Here is a 14,668-nt window from a genome sequence, read left to right on the forward strand (position 1 = left end):
CCACTGCCACTTAGCTGCAGCTTAGCAAAACACTTACATCCCTAAAACTCCTGCTCTGAAGTTGCCTCAGATCCCCACCTGCCTCAGCTTCTACCAGTGCATTAGCTGGGCATCTGGTAGCCTATGCCTGGGCACATCCCAGACCTTGGTGGAGGCCTAACTCCACAGATGAGGGCCACAGCACCACCAAGGCTCCCTGGGTTGAGGTCTAGCTTGACCGTGAAGAGAGGCTGCTCTCCGGTTTTGTCTGTATTTCTTAGAAAAACTGTATAAACACAGAGAGCTGCATTTTAAAGATGCCCGGCATTTGCAATGCACTCTGACCCTCTCTGGGTACAGTCAAGAGCCTAGAAACCATTTGACTGATGCTGGTGTTAGATCAAACATTAGTTTTAGAAAGAAAAATATCTCCTTTTGCTGAAGTGCTCTGACAAAGACCTTTTCAAAAGTCCAGACAGATTATATCAATTTGAACCACAGAAAGCTTAATTTTCAACTTGCTGTCCACCAGAACCCCAGGTCCTTCCCTGCGAAGCTGCTCTCTGCCTCCAGCCTGTCCTGTTACATTGGGTTACCCCATGAAAGGTGAAGGACTTTACATTTGTCTCTATTAAATGTCAGTAGGTTCCTGCCAGCTTGTTTCTCCAGTCTGTCAGGGTCCTTTTGAGTGACAGCCCTGTCCTCCCGTGTATCGACTGCTCCTCATTTTGGTGTCATCTGCAGATTTGCTGAGGGTTCAAGAGGCTTCAATGGCATACGCTACCATGGCTGTACTTTGGAGGTCAAGTACCTACCTAATCTTTATCTCCACCTTCCCTGCAGGTGCCTGCCCCAACCTTGCAGGGCTGTTTCTAGTTGGGATGCTGAGTTTTCAGCTGCAAAACTGGTCATGAGCATTACAGCCATGTTTTAAAAGCAGCCCAGTGCTCCTGCAGCTGGCATGCCTGACCACGGACAGCTTTAGGCTGCAATGCTGACTATCCCTGCCCCAACTTCGTGATAGGAGGCAGAGGTCTGGGGACAAGGTGGCTGGACATTTAGGGACAAGAGCCACAGATCTGGCTGGGGGAAGGACCAAGCAGAGAGGTGGTGAGGACTAGGCATTAGCGCAGGGCTGCAAGAAGCAGCGTTAATCCTGACCAGTGCCTTGAAGCCTCCTCCCAGACCTTATAGGCAAGGCAGAGCTGAGCCCCACGCTTCCGCCCAGTCCCTGCAAGCTTTTGGCCTCCCAGCCTGTGGGACAAGGATGCTCCGGTTTGGAGTTGTGGGCTAACTCAGTCTCCAGTGCCACCTGCTGGTAAACCATCCTGGACAAAAACTGGAGCCTTCAGACTGACGGCGCTCGCTGCACCAATGCCCAATGCAAGACCAGGGAGTGCCAGGAGCCACCATCCTGCGCCGCAGCAGAGGCAGGCTGCTCCTGCTCCTCTGGACACCTGTGCAGGGTGAAACTCTGGGAGCTAAAACCCCTCACAGAGACTCCTCTTCTACATCCCGAGCACCCCCCCCACACCCCCCATGGCTCTGTACCCCACAGCTCTTGATACTGCCCGCCGTGACAGGGCTGGGGGCTGCAGGAAACCTACTGTTGCATTTATAGGTACAGCCCTGGATTGTCACCTGCTCCGGGGAGAAGAATGTCCTTGTGGTCCTTAGCTCTAGTACATCTACAGGCCCCTGGGACTGTCAGCTCTACTGGTGATAAAGCCATCTGTGGGGGGGAGCTTGGCTGAGCTGTAGGGTTTGCATTTTTCGATCCTTTACTGTGGTTATAGGACCACTCTATAGGACCAGTTGCATTGGGGGCTAGCAGCTATGGGGCTGTATGACACTACCAGAGGAGTCAGCTGTACCTGCATATAGGTACCTTTTGGGCTAGTGGCTGTAGCCAGGCTGCGGATGTGCTCTGAAACCATCATCCCGATCGGATGCATTTGTCCTGTCATCAGGAATGGGACTGATGGGCTCTGGAGGGGACTCAAGGAGGGTTTATTCAATCATGGCAGCAGGCTCTGACTTCCCCACATATACGGGGCTCATCTTGCCTTAAGCAAGTCTCTGACAAGCTTCTGGAGAGGTTGTTGTCACCCCCCTCCAAGGATTAGGACAGATGAGGTGTCCCCCGATCCTACCAGGCTCTATAGCACATCACCATCTCCAGGAGCTCCCCATACACCCCCAGTACCCAGTGCCCCAGTTTTCCCACTTTGTCCCCACTGTGAGAGACTAGGTTTCCTCTCTTTTTTTGCTAACCCAGGGCTGGGACTTTCTCTGGGTGGCTCTATAAGGAGATGTGTTTACTCAGTGCGGTTTGTAGCAGGAATTGCATTTATTGACTGGCTCTGCTCAGCAGTGATGAGATGCTAGTGAGACTGGTCTGCACCCTGATGTACAAGAAGCAGTGTCCTGGGAAGTGGTGGGATTGGCCTGGAGATCTGCATGTTCTTCAGGTGGGGTGGGTATCAAAGTGTCCAGGCTGCAGCAGAGTACCTGCTGGCTGCCAGGCTTAGCTTTATCCAGCATCTCCCGGCCTGGGAAAAGCACAGGTCTGTGATCCCACTGCACTTGCTGAGAATGGCCCAGCCGGGCATCCTGCTGTGTCACAGGAGGCAGACTGCTTATTCCTCACCCAAACATTTGCCATGGTTGCTCCTTGCCTTGGCCATTCCTGCTTCAGTCTTTGGGCCAGCAGACATCGGTGTGCTGTGTGATTTTAAAGGCTGCTCTCCCTTCTCTCCTCCCTAACGGTACCCAAGAGCTGGGAAAGCTCCAGGACCAGGCTCTGAGATGGGGAAATAGAGGCAAATCCTGGGCAGGAAGGAACCAGCAGCACAAGGAGCAGTCATGTAACGAACCTGGCCGGTGGGAGTGGGCACTTTTGCCCCAAGGGGCTCAGGGCACCACGTTTGGAGCAGAGTCATTTCCAAGGCAGACCTTGGCCCTCAGCTGCAGGCAGCAGAGGCCAGTAGTGGGAAAGGGGCTGCGGAAGGGGTGCAGGTGGTGTCTGCAGCAGGCTAAGCCTCAGGGAAGATTAGGAAGCCGGAGAAGATGCTGTCAGCCCCTTCGATGCCTATGATGGAGTTCTTCTCTGTCGGCTCCAGCCAGACGGACTCTTCTGCTGCCATCTTGAGCACCACGCCACCTGTGGTGACCTGGAAGCTGTTTTGCACATAGTCACAGAAAGTCACCACCTTCTCGCCCTTGCTGCCACCCCGGCCTTTCTTTATGTTGATGCACAGGTTGCCTTTGGATGTGACGTGGTAGGTGAAGTAGTAGATGCCTGGGATCTGGCAGGTGAAGCGGCCGTACCGGTTCTCGTAGTGGCCGTTCTCGTTGGTGATGATGCGGTCAAAGCGGATGGGCTGCTCTCGGCGTGGGAGGCTGCTAATCGTTCTGGCGGCCGAGAAGGCAGACTTCAGAGTGGCCTTGTAGTCACCGGAGTCTCCCTGGGGCCCAGGGGGACCCATGGGGCCCGGAGCTCCCTTCGAACCCATGGGGCCCTTGGGACCGACCTTCCCAGGGTACCCCGGTGCCCCTGGCTCTCCCTTCTCCCCAAACTCTTCGTCCTCCACGTGGCCAGGGGGACCTGGAAAACAGGAGGAACAGTTTTTATGGTTGGAGCTCCGTGACCCCACAGCCTCACATAGCGCAGGTCTGCAGAGGGGACACAGGGAAGGAAACTGAAGGAGTGTGGGTCAGCTGAGACCCCTGCCCACCCGACACACATGACTCCCCCTGCTTTCTGATCTGTATGCCCTCCATCCCCGGATTTCTTAGCGTGTTTTCTTCCTGCTGCTCCAGACTGCTTGGTCCCTTTTGTCCCTGACCGTCACTCACAGCTGGTAACACCTCAAAGAGCCTCCTCCACCGGGACAGTGATCCCTGTTGGATTGGTTTCCCACTGCCTTTTGCCTGCTCTTGCTCTTAGTAGAAGGATGTTTTGCCCACCCACAGTCTCCTCCTTACCTCGCTCCCCCTTTTGGCCGTTCTCCCCATCTCTGCCGTTGCTGCCAGGCTGGCCTGGTGACCCGGGGATGCCTGGGATGGTGCCATAGGTCTTGCAGAGTGTGGCACTTGCGAGCTGCCCTCCAGCCAGCCAGATCAGCATCACCCCCACGGTCCGCATCTCGTTTTTCCTGCCGGAGCATAGAAAGACACTGCAGGGCTACAGGTCCTCAGGCAGTGGGAGGGATGGAGCAGCCTCTCTACACAGCTCTGGAGAGCAATGCCTAGAAGCAAACTTGGGTAATCCCATCAGGGAGGGAAAACATCCTACTATGGAGCCAAATCCGCCCTGCTCCTGGCCTTGGAGGGACCTGCCCCTTTGAGCATGGGAAAGCTTCTGCCCTAGGGAGGCACCAGCCTCTTCCAACACTCATATTGCAGTATACAAGTGCCCAGAGCTTCAGCTGCACGAATATTAGGGGACAGGTTAGCCTGTCCCAGAGGCTTCCTGTCCAGCCTGGTTGTGCTGCTGCCATGCAGAGAGCGACAGGGAAGCAGGAGGCTGTGCTTGCTGCGGCTGGGCTGCGGGAGGAAGGGTGAAACGCTTATGTGCTGCAGGACCCTGCTCTGAGTTCCCGGGTCTCCCCGAGAGAAGAAATTCTCCAACCCATCCCAGGACCATCACATGTAGGGCCAAATCCTTCTCCGAGCCAGAGCAGCTTCATCATCTGCAAGGGGATATCTCTCGCTTTCCACTAGCATATCAGAACACCAGATTTAGTCTGCACAGATAGAAAAGACATCCCCAAACCTCCCCTCCTAACCCCTGTGGGCTTCAGGTTGTGTCCTGCCACAAGTCTTCTACATCCCAGGAGCATTTCTACATCTCACCAGCCTTACAGCGACAACCAAATCGGCCTCCAGTCCCTGTGGTCCCATCTTCCTATTGCCCTACTTGCATCCTGCAGTTTAGCTGCTTCCCCAGGCTCCTGGTGCTGTCCAGTTTGGGCTTAGCACTGGGCATTTTTGAACTGTATCCGGACATCATAGCATCGCAACCACACTCTCTGGCCTCAGAGGGGTTCTTCCAGGGGTGATTTTCCCAGGGATCAGTGGGAAAAGAGGCAGGCGAGTCAGCTCCTCCAGCCATGGCATCTCTAATTCAGACACGGCAGGCACCAGGGCCAATTTTCAGGCTCCCAGATAAAAAGACAGATAAAAAGAGCATCTCATGGCAGGGAGCCAACCCCAGGGCACCTTTCAGACTGCCGCTCAGTCCCTGATAACCCCTCTGGGCTTTTCTTAGCTTCCCTTTCCCTCTCCCCTTCTTCCCAGTGGGGCACGAAGGGCTGGGGTCCCAGGCAGGGATCCCCATCGTCCCCACCTCCAGCAGCCCCCTTTCCCTTCTGTCCCAGGCCACAGCCAAGTGGCAGTGGCTGGTTTGGTCCCTTCAGGAGCCCTACGCACGGGGTGACTATCGTCCCGGTGCTGCTGGGTTCCCCCTGCGTTCTTACCCGAGGGAGGGAGCTGGGTCTCAGCCTTACAAGTGGTTCACTCTTACCTTGAGCTTCTTGTGGCACGAACCGGGAAATGGAACAGGACACACCAGAGTCCTGCTTGGAAATGGCCCCGGAGGGAAGCAGAAGTTTGATGCAAAGAAAGGGTTGTGAAAGGATCTGGCCACATCCCTTTTTTTTCTTATCTTTAGCTCCCGTGCTTTCTTCACTGACACTTTCATATCCCCTACAAGTGCTATCCGCCAGCTCAGCAGAACATGAAGTTCTCAGATGACACCCTGGGGCCCTTCAGGCATGCAATGCCTCAGGGCCCTGTCTGATATCACGCTTACTATGGGGAATGCTGCCTTGAGGTCAAGACAAATTCTGGGTAGTCCTTCAAGAGGTCCTTGTCTTTGTCCATGTGGCATCTGCATAAATCCAGGCCAGTCCTGTTGAGGCTAATGCAACTGTACCGGCGAAATTGTGCAGAATCAGGCCATCACAGTGGTGGAAGACAGCACCCTCCTTTGCTACCTCACTTTTGCACTTCAGCTCCTTTTACTTGTCTCTGTTGCAGGATGACAGTAGTTCTCAGAGGAGCTCTGGAGATGATGAATGCATTTTGTGAGCATCCTTCAGGCTTCTCCACATGTATCCGGCTCTGTTCGGAAGGTGCCAGCAGTCACAGAGGATGTGACATGGTGTCAGCATTCATCACCTTGAATCTGGCCCCCAGGCTCTCCTAAATGTTCTCAACGGGAAGTGATTTCACCTTTCAGTAAAAGCACTTTCCATCCCAATTTCTGCTAATGTCTTTTGGAGATGAAGCATAAGACGTTTAAGGCTATGAGCTCTCCTCTTCCCCTGTACAGTGCATGCCACCAGGAGGCATGTCCATTTGTTTGTGGTGGGCTCTGTAGCCTCCACAGCCACAGGCTCCTTCTGTCTGTTTCTGGGAAGCTTCTTGTACATGGCAATCAATGCCTGTCCTTCCCAAAGCCTGTCCCAGTCATGTCTCCTACAGGTACACCCTTCCTGGCCCAGATCCCTGCAGAGCAAAACCTGCACCTTGGGGCATTATTATCCCTGACCGCAGCCATGCTCACTGGGAGCAAACCATGCTCATGGTGGTGCTAACTGGTGTCCTGCTGCACACGGCAGAGGCAAGCCAGGTCTTTGGATGTGTCTCATATCTCTTCCCTGAGCAGCTCACTGCAGCACTGGATGGTCACTGAGGGTGACAACTCAAGACACCAAAGAAGAGCCATCTCCCAAGGCCATATCCACTAGCCCCCTCCAGCCAAGAGCTGAGCACCCTCCACGTGGACATTGTGGAAATCCTGTTCTCCCTTGAAAAGTCTCTCAGGTTTGGCCCGAGGCTGGATTCTGTCTCCCCATCTGTGCTTCCAGTGCTGAACTCCTGCTAACCCCATCACCATATAACTCCCTCAGACACGCTTTCACCACTTGTTCTGAGTTGGCAGCAAAAAGAGTCTGTCCCCAGATAAGTCTCCGGTGCCTGCACTGCACCATCTGGGGTGGTGGAGCCCTTCAGATGTGCTCTGAAATCGGTGGGGTGGTCACTGGTGAGACTGGGGATGTCCCAGTTGCCTGAGGCTTGGCTGTGTGTTTTGCTGTGTGGTTTGTGGCCCTCTGTAACCAAATTGCACACACTTGGGCAGGAAGGGAAATTCCAGCATCCCTGCCACTAAGAGCTTTGGGTACCCCGTAGCCCGGGACTGTGATCAGTGCAGCTGTGGCTTCTACCCCCTACCCCAGCAGAGCAAAACTGGGGTTATGGACAGTGTCTTTCATTCACTGAAGCTGAGGACGGCCTGGCCAGCGAGGGCTCAAGGACACCCAGATCTCTCTCATATGCTCACATACATGTGCACACCACATCCATCCTGTCGTGCATGGGCTTTGCCTGCAGAAAGCCAAGGTATGAAGGAAAAAAATGACACTGGGCCAGGCACACTGGGGGAAAATTTATTGACTCTTTCCACAGCCAGGTCATGGCAAAGCACCTGCTGCAAGCCTGCTCCAGGCCACTTAGCTTGTGCCTGTCCCTGATGCAACTCATGTGGGAAGGAGAGAGACACAGAGACACCTTTGGGCCCTGGGTCTGGGCAGCAGAAGGTAATGTGGTGTTATCAGGGCAGAAGGCGAGTGACCTGTGTGTTATGCTGCACATGGCAGTGCCAGCAGGTCCTCAGGAGCTTGGTAGTGTCCCTCTGGGCACAGAAGTAGGCAGATATGCTTGTTCTCGATATTCAGCCCACTCAGTCCCCAGCCCAGGTATTGTGGCCAGCTGCTGGGGCTGACACCCTTGTTGGGTCTTCCAACCTAGCAGACAAACTTTGCAATGGTGAGGCGTTAGCAAAGACCTGACAGTGAGAGACAGTGTTTGCATGGCAGGGAGAAGAGCTCAGCATGCTAGGGTGGGATTTGGCAGTCCTCTAGTCGGGGAAGAGCAGGAACCCTGAGAAGACGCTGTCGGAGCCACTGATGCCCACCATGGCATTGTAGTCATTCACCTCCAGCCAGATCTGTTGTCCAGCTTCCAGACGGAGGAGGATCCCACCTGAGCTGACCTGCATGGTATTGGTCTTGTGGTCACAGAAGCTGGCCACCTTACTCTTGTTCTTGTATAGCATGACGCAGAGGTTGGCTGTCTGTGAAGAGTGGAAGACAAAGTAGTAGAGGCCAGGGAGCTTGCAGGTGAACTTGCCCGTGGTGGTGTTGTAGTCATTGTTTGTGTTGGTGATGACGTGGTTGAACACCACGGGGACGTTCTTCAGGGGGTGTACGCCAGTCTGCCTTTTCACTGAAAACGCTGACTGGTGCTTCTGCTTGTAGCTGCCGGGTATACCCGGACCTCCAGCAGTGCCCATCACTCCTGGGTCTCCACGAGGACCAGGGGGACCGATAGGGCCAGTCTTGCCTGGCCAACCTGGACTGCCTGGTTCCCCTTTCATACCCTTGGGCCCTTGAGCAGCAGAAACGGCCGGGATGCCTGTGGGGCAGTGAGGGGGTGAAGAGGAGTCAGTCAGCATGGTAGGGTGTGGGGAAAGACCCCTCCACCCCCCCTTCTCTGAGACAGGGAGTTGTTCTTCTCTCCAACCTCCTCTCCTCCTGCTGGATGCAGCAGCCCCCCACTTTAACAGGCTCCGTGGTTCCCCTCCTTGCTCACTCACCTGGCTCGCCTTTGGCTCCCTTCAGCCCATCCCGGCCGTCCTTGCCCGGCATGCCCGGCATGCCCGGCAGGCCTGGAGCCCCATAGCAGTTGTGATTGGTGTCTCCGGTCACTGCAGCCCCCAGAGGCAGGAGGAGGAGGGTGAGGGCCAGACCAAGCTGCTCCTGAAAGCTCTGCCCCATTTTGGTGCTCTGGAGCATGGAAAGGGAAAGAGAGCACCGGTGTGAGGGACCACCGCAGGGTGGCTTGGAGACCACAGGACGGGTAAGGCACCACGCTACGAGGTCCCGTGGCATGGGGCGGCCAGGGAACAAGGCTCACAACACCAGGGGCACCTGGCTCCTCCCGGGCTCCCCATGCCCGTTGCCAAGCATGGGGGAGGCAGAAGTGCGGAGATGGCCCCTGGGCCCATCATCGATCCCCTGATGGCACAGGGGCTTGGACTCTCAGTCTGGAAGAAGCCGTGAGGTCCTGTGCTACCCACAGCCAGCTCTGACCTCCCCTGGTTCAGTGGTCAGAGCCCCCTGCCGATGTACACACTGCTGCAGAGAGTTGCACCGTGCTCAGGGGGTATTTGCTTCCTGGACCTTACTGATCTCACCCTTCTGCTGGCAGCAGCCTGACTTTCCTGGCTCTGCCTGTCTTGGTCCCCCTTGCAAGTCTCAGTCAGTCAGGGATCTCCCAGGACTGTGCCTGTCCCTGGGGAACAGGTCTTCCCCCAGCTCCCTGCAGCAGGGGCATGCAGCACCCTCCTCCCTCCTGGTAGGTGTGCAACCAGGGTGCCCGGCAGCGTCTCTGCCTCCTCCTCCTCCTCTCATACAGCCCAGCCCTGCACTGTGCTGCTTGCCCCCACGTCCCCACGCTGCTCACCCCAGAACGATGGACCCCCCGCTACATCTCTTACCTCTGGTGGGGGATGCAGGGCACAGGGTCCTGCACTGCAGCTGGGAGCTCCGGCTGCTGGGAGCGCTGCCTCCTGGCACAGCGCGGTGCGGAGCTGCCTCTGCAACAAGCCTCCCGGAGGAAGCCTCCGAGTTAGGAAAGGGCCCTTAGGGAGCCACAACCCCCTGGCTGGCCCCCACCCAAGTTTCACATCCTCCTGCCTGACCATTTCCTCCGAGCAAGCACTTCCCTGCCTGTCCGGCAAGACCTGCACTCCTTTCCCCCATCCTTACCTCTTTTCTGAAGGCAAGGGCAGAGAGCAGGGTGGGAAAAGACCTTTGCACCAGCTCTGTGAAGCCGGAGCCACTTGTGCAACGGAGAAGGGCTGGTGCAAGGCCTGGCTGTCGACTCAGACCAGCCTGGGTGGGAGATGCTGGGATGACAGATGATGAGGAGAGAGGGTCCTGGTGAACAAAGGGTGTTTCTCCTTCAGGGTTTTTGGCTCGTGGGCTGGCTGTCCTCTTTACACCGCTGCCCCGTGCTCCACCAGCCCTGCCTGCTCCTGGATGTGCCAGGGACCAAATATCCCTCACCGGGGAATGTTGGGGGCTCCAAAGAAGGCGACCTGGCCTCCTCCTCATTGCCTTGGGAATGGTGGCACCCTTGACTGAGCTGAGCAGCTCCTCTGAGCAGCAGTCTCAGTGTTTGGCACCCACGCAGTTTCCCCGAGGCTGCCTGGCTACCTGCTACCCTTCCGGGGCACCCAGCCTGCTATACTACCCACCGGTCTCACTCCGAGCTGGAAGGAGAAGAGCACACCCTTATAACCCACCAGTCCCCCTGATCCTCTTGCTACTCTTTGGTGAAAGACTGGGGGACCACAGCTCTATTTCCCGTAACTGGGAGGGTCTGGATGCCAGGAGAGGCCCGTCTGGGTGAAGTGCATGCTCTGCTACCTACATTCGCTCCTGTACAGGGACTCTTACTCATTGCGGAAAGGCTACATATAGGCTAGTCCCGGAGATTTCCCCTTTTCCTCCCCGTAAGTGCTTGTATGCTCAGTTCCCCGCTGCCACTCTACCTTTGCAATTGGGGTCTGTGCTTGGCCAGGGACAAACTGGAATTGCTTCTTTCTCTGTGCAACTTGGGAAGGGGCCCAGGACACCAGTGGTTTGGGGAAGGTGCATGAATAGGAAAGAAAACCCAAGCGGCTGTCAGGGAAGAAGGGGTTTATTTGTGCTGACGGGAAGGATGCGAAAGGCAATAGTGGCCTTGTGCCAGAAAGGCGTTTGCAATGGTTAGTGCAGCAGAAGCAGTGGCATGTGGTGATTTCCCATTCGGGAACAAAGAGCCACAGCTGGTGAATGGCCCTGGTGACAACTGATCCCCTCTGGCATGAGATCTCAGAACGCAGGAGCAGAAAGGACTGCTGGATCCGAGTCCTCCGTCTCCGGGAGAGAGCAGGATTTCCTGCCCAGCTCCAACAGAGAGGCAGTCTCAGCACAGCCTGGAGGCAAAGGTCTCATTGCTGCGATGGTCACCCACAGCCTGGTCACTTTGTGACACTGGTGGAAGCACAGTCCTGGGGCAGTAGCAGGGTTCACGGCTGTCCCCTATGCTAGGACAGCCCCAACAGCCACGACATAAAGCCACCCTATGCACTCGTGGAGCACAAAAACATACACACATGCACACAGCAATGCTCTGGTGCTAAGCAGGTCAGGTCCAGGCTGGCCAGCAGGAAGCCGATGGTCCATCAGCCCATTTGCGGGAACAGCATGAAACCACTGAAGACGCTGTCTGCCTCGGAGCCGCTGTAAATCATGTTGCCTTTCAACGGGTCGGTGGTCAGAGAGACCTTATCGCCTATGGCCAGGCTGAGCACACTGCTGCCTGAGTTCACCTGCAGGATACTGCGAATGTTGGTGTCACAGAAGCTGACCATTTTCTCCCTGTTCTTGGTGATGCTCAGACAGAGGTCTCCACTGGAGATGACCTGGTAGACGAAGTAGTAAAGGCCAGGGACACGGCAGGTGAACTCCCCGGTCTGGGCGCTGTAGGAGTTTTCCTGGTTGGTGATGATGTTGTCAAACACTACGGTGTTGCCCCTGCGTGGTGGGAACTTCCGCGAGGCCGAGAAGGCAGGACGCGGCTGCTCCTTGATGTTGCCAGCCTTCCCCTTGGCCCCCTTTGGCCCTGGCTGGCCCGGGAGCCCAGGGGGGCCGCTTGGACCATGGTAGCCTTGATTTCCTGGATTGCCAGGAGGCCCCGGCTCACCTTCGTCCCCTTTGAGTCCACGGATGCCAGTTCTTCGTGCTGGTTTCCCTGGGGAGAGGCAACGAGGAAGCTCAGTTTGTACCATGGCTGGCACATCTGGCATCTCATGGGATCTGCTTCAACAGCCCATGATGCTTCTGTCAGGAGGCCTGAGGTTCCCAGCACCGCATGTACCCAGCTCCTCCCTTACCTGGCTCTCCCATGTCACCTTTCTGTCCTGGCCTCCCATCAAGGCCAGGGACCCCTGGTATGCCGTTCTTGCCATCTGGTGCCCGACACACGGTCTCCTGAGGCAAGGTCGTGCCCAGGACTACCGCCAGCGTGCCAGTCACCAGCCAAAACCAGAGCCGCATCCTGCCTCTCTGCAAACACAAGAGTGGGGAAATTGGGATGGAGGCAGGCACACGACACACACACACATGCAAGCTTCGCTCCCCGTAGGTGAGCGTATGGTCCACCTCAGTGCACACACACACGTGTGCATGCACCCCTGCCCAAAACCCTGCATTACAAAGACAAGAATTGGACCTAAGGTGATGTCTGAACCCAGCCATGCAGACATGCCCATGCACAGTGCACGCAGGGACAGCTGCACCACGGACACAGACACGCAAGCATAAGCATGTGCTTGTCCAGACCTATGGACATGTGCGATGCATCTGTGTGCTCAGACACAAATGCATGCACAGATTTACCACGCTGCCCACGCGTGGATCGATTCGCCTAACAGGACAACACTTACAATAGTGAAAATGACTTCACGAAAGGATATCTTCTCCCAAGGTTTGTCAGGCATCAGTGGACAAAAGAGTGACCAAAGGCTTTGCCCTTGCCGCCAACCCTCGCCATCCCCTTCTCTGTGCCAACAGTTTAAAGAGCTGGAGTGGAAATCTGCCTCCCTGGGGATGTTTCTTTTGCCCTAATCACCCAGGCAGCACCAACAGTTGCTTTCAAAGAAGGCTCAAGCTCTGAGGCAGCAAAGAAAAGATGCAGGAGCAATCCAGATAGGACGCAAGCCCCCAGGATTATCCCACCACCCTGGGAGAGCCCAGCCCCTGCAGAGCCAGGACAGGGGAGAGACAGGCAGGGAGGATTCAGATCCCCACTACATAGATCTGGGAGAGATGAGGGACCTCCTGAGCACACAGATCTGCCCCAGAGCCCAGGGTGCTCAGTGCTGCAGAGCCCAGAGGTGCCCACATCCATGCCATGAAGAGAGGACAGATTTGGCTCCCACACCATCTTTTCTCCTTTTTCCTGGGGGAGCAAGGGGAGAAAGAAGGGGGCCAGGGAACAAGGACTGGAGGGCTGTGGCAGAGGGACATGTCATGGCTCTTCAGGGTGACTTACCTCCTTGCCAGGCTGAGGACGGAGCAGTCTGAGCAGGCAGCTCTGTTTTCTGGCAGCTCTTCCCCAGGATCAGGGAGGAAGAGGAGCAGGGTGGGGGGGATGTACTTGCGTGCATGGCAGTTTGCCTGATTGGGGAAGAGAAGTGCCAAGTTTCGCTTTTTTGCGTGGTTCCCCTTTTGGTGCTTGACCCATGCTCAGTCCTGGCTGTGCCGGACATCAACAGGGAATGGCTTGTTCAGCAGAATTGCTGGCCTCTTCCAGGTCCCTAGGAAAGAGGTTCCCATCCAGTCCAGCAGCATGGTATCCTGCAGGGTAGACACTGACCTGCATTCACACAGGCTCTCAGTGCGGAGGGCTGCAGGCAGGACAGACCAGCCCTTCGTGTGTGCAAGGAAAGCAATGACTGGTGCAGCAAGGGGCTAGTTTGGTGACCAGCTCTTGGAAGAGAAACCAGAGCAAATGCCAGTGTTTGCTGCCCCTGGGTGCATCCCTGGACCCTAGCTTCCAGCCAGTCCCACTCCTCGTTCCCACTTCACCCCAGTCTTCAGCCCTCACCCCAGTTTCCTGCCCCATCACTTTCCCTCTCACCTGCACTCCTCTCATTTTGCCTTCTCTGGGCCCCATTTCTTATCTCCCACCTTTGTGTCTCTGCTTCACGTTCTCCCCTCACTCACTGCTCAACCACTGACCCCCTTTGCTGAGGCCTAGTGCATTTGGTCCACTGCGAAGAACATATTCAGCCCTGCCATGGAAAAAAAGCAAAGCAAAGGGGACCTAAGCTACCTCTTTGTGAGTCTCTTCTTCCCAGCCCTATGCATGTGCACACACACACACACTGGGTGCACACACACACATTTGAACGCTCCTGTTCACAAGGATGCCCCCATGTGTGCACATGTGCTTCCAGCAGATCACAGATTACAGCACCATACCATGCACGCATGTACGTGCGCTCCTGCTCTCCCTCTTGCCTTTCCATTAACCTTGCATCTCTAGCCCAGCCTGGGAGACTGTCTCCCCTGGCTCTGCTTTTCTCCTCTCCCACCCCAGTAACAGGCTGGACCAGGGCCATGCGATGGTTGGGCATAAAGAAGCACAAACGCAGAGGATGCCCAAAAGCTGATGGCTCTGCCATTGCTGGAGGTGACAGGTGATGTGAGCACTAGGTGGCACTACCATCCAAGGGATGCACTACTTGGCCGGGCTGGGCTCCCCCAGAGTCACTACTGACAGACAGCTCCCTGTCAGGATGATGAGCAGAGCAGGGCTATCTTTGATACCCAGCCTCTCATCTGTAGCCAGGGTTGTCAATTTTGCTGCTGCCAGCGGTTTTGTGGGCTCCCCCTCCCTCTCCTGGTTTCATCTCTCGTAATGGTGGTGTCTGAGGGCTGGATGTGATTAAGCATCTTCTTCCACGTCCTTCACCGTGCTCAGAAAAATGGTGCTGCAGGAGATCGGAAGTCACCTGTGATGGGTTCAGCAGCCCTGCTCACGTTCCCCTTCCTGCCAGCTCGGCCAG

The 14,668-nt window shown here is 56.0% G+C and overlaps 3 protein-coding genes across 5 annotated transcripts; all 3 read right to left on the bottom strand.

Moving 5' to 3' along the window:
* Positions 1-2,323: 2,323 nt before the first annotated feature.
* Positions 2,324-5,556, bottom strand: C1QB (complement C1q B chain). Of its 2 annotated transcripts, none has more exons than XM_013956600.2 (3): positions 5,507-5,556; positions 3,967-4,136; positions 2,324-3,586 (listed from the first exon to the last, which is right to left on the bottom strand). In XM_013956600.2, the coding sequence occupies exons 2-3, from the start codon at positions 4,124-4,126 to the stop codon at positions 3,015-3,017; spliced, it is 732 nt and encodes a 243-aa protein (XP_013812054.2). In that variant the 5' UTR covers positions 4,127-4,136; positions 5,507-5,556; the 3' UTR covers positions 2,324-3,014. The 2 variants fall into 2 exon arrangements, with proteins under 2 accessions (XP_013812054.2, XP_067167073.1); XM_067310972.1 differs by lacking the exon at positions 5,507-5,556 and adding an exon at positions 5,460-5,496.
* A 1,863-nt stretch (positions 5,557-7,419) lies between these two features.
* On the bottom strand, positions 7,420-9,621 carry C1QC (complement C1q C chain). 2 transcript variants are annotated; one of them, XM_013956601.2, is made up of 3 exons: positions 9,545-9,621; positions 8,642-8,831; positions 7,420-8,460 (listed from the first exon to the last, which is right to left on the bottom strand). In XM_013956601.2, the coding sequence occupies exons 2-3, from the start codon at positions 8,820-8,822 to the stop codon at positions 7,904-7,906; spliced, it is 738 nt and encodes a 245-aa protein (XP_013812055.1). In that variant the 5' UTR covers positions 8,823-8,831; positions 9,545-9,621; the 3' UTR covers positions 7,420-7,903. The 2 variants fall into 2 exon arrangements, with proteins under 2 accessions (XP_013812055.1, XP_067167065.1); XM_067310964.1 differs by lacking the exon at positions 9,545-9,621 and having other exon boundaries at positions 8,642-8,840.
* Positions 9,622-10,734: 1,113 nt separating this feature from the next.
* On the bottom strand, positions 10,735-13,216 carry C1QA (complement C1q A chain). Its single transcript, XM_067310987.1, has 3 exons — positions 13,150-13,216; positions 11,990-12,161; positions 10,735-11,847 (listed from the first exon to the last, which is right to left on the bottom strand). The coding sequence occupies exons 2-3, from the start codon at positions 12,150-12,152 to the stop codon at positions 11,279-11,281; spliced, it is 732 nt and encodes a 243-aa protein (XP_067167088.1). The 5' UTR covers positions 12,153-12,161; positions 13,150-13,216; the 3' UTR covers positions 10,735-11,278.
* Positions 13,217-14,668: the final 1,452 nt, after the last annotated feature.

Source organism: Apteryx mantelli, chromosome 26, assembly GCF_036417845.1.
Source record: "Apteryx mantelli isolate bAptMan1 chromosome 26, bAptMan1.hap1, whole genome shotgun sequence".
Classification (NCBI taxonomy): domain Eukaryota; kingdom Metazoa; phylum Chordata; class Aves; order Apterygiformes; family Apterygidae; genus Apteryx; species Apteryx mantelli.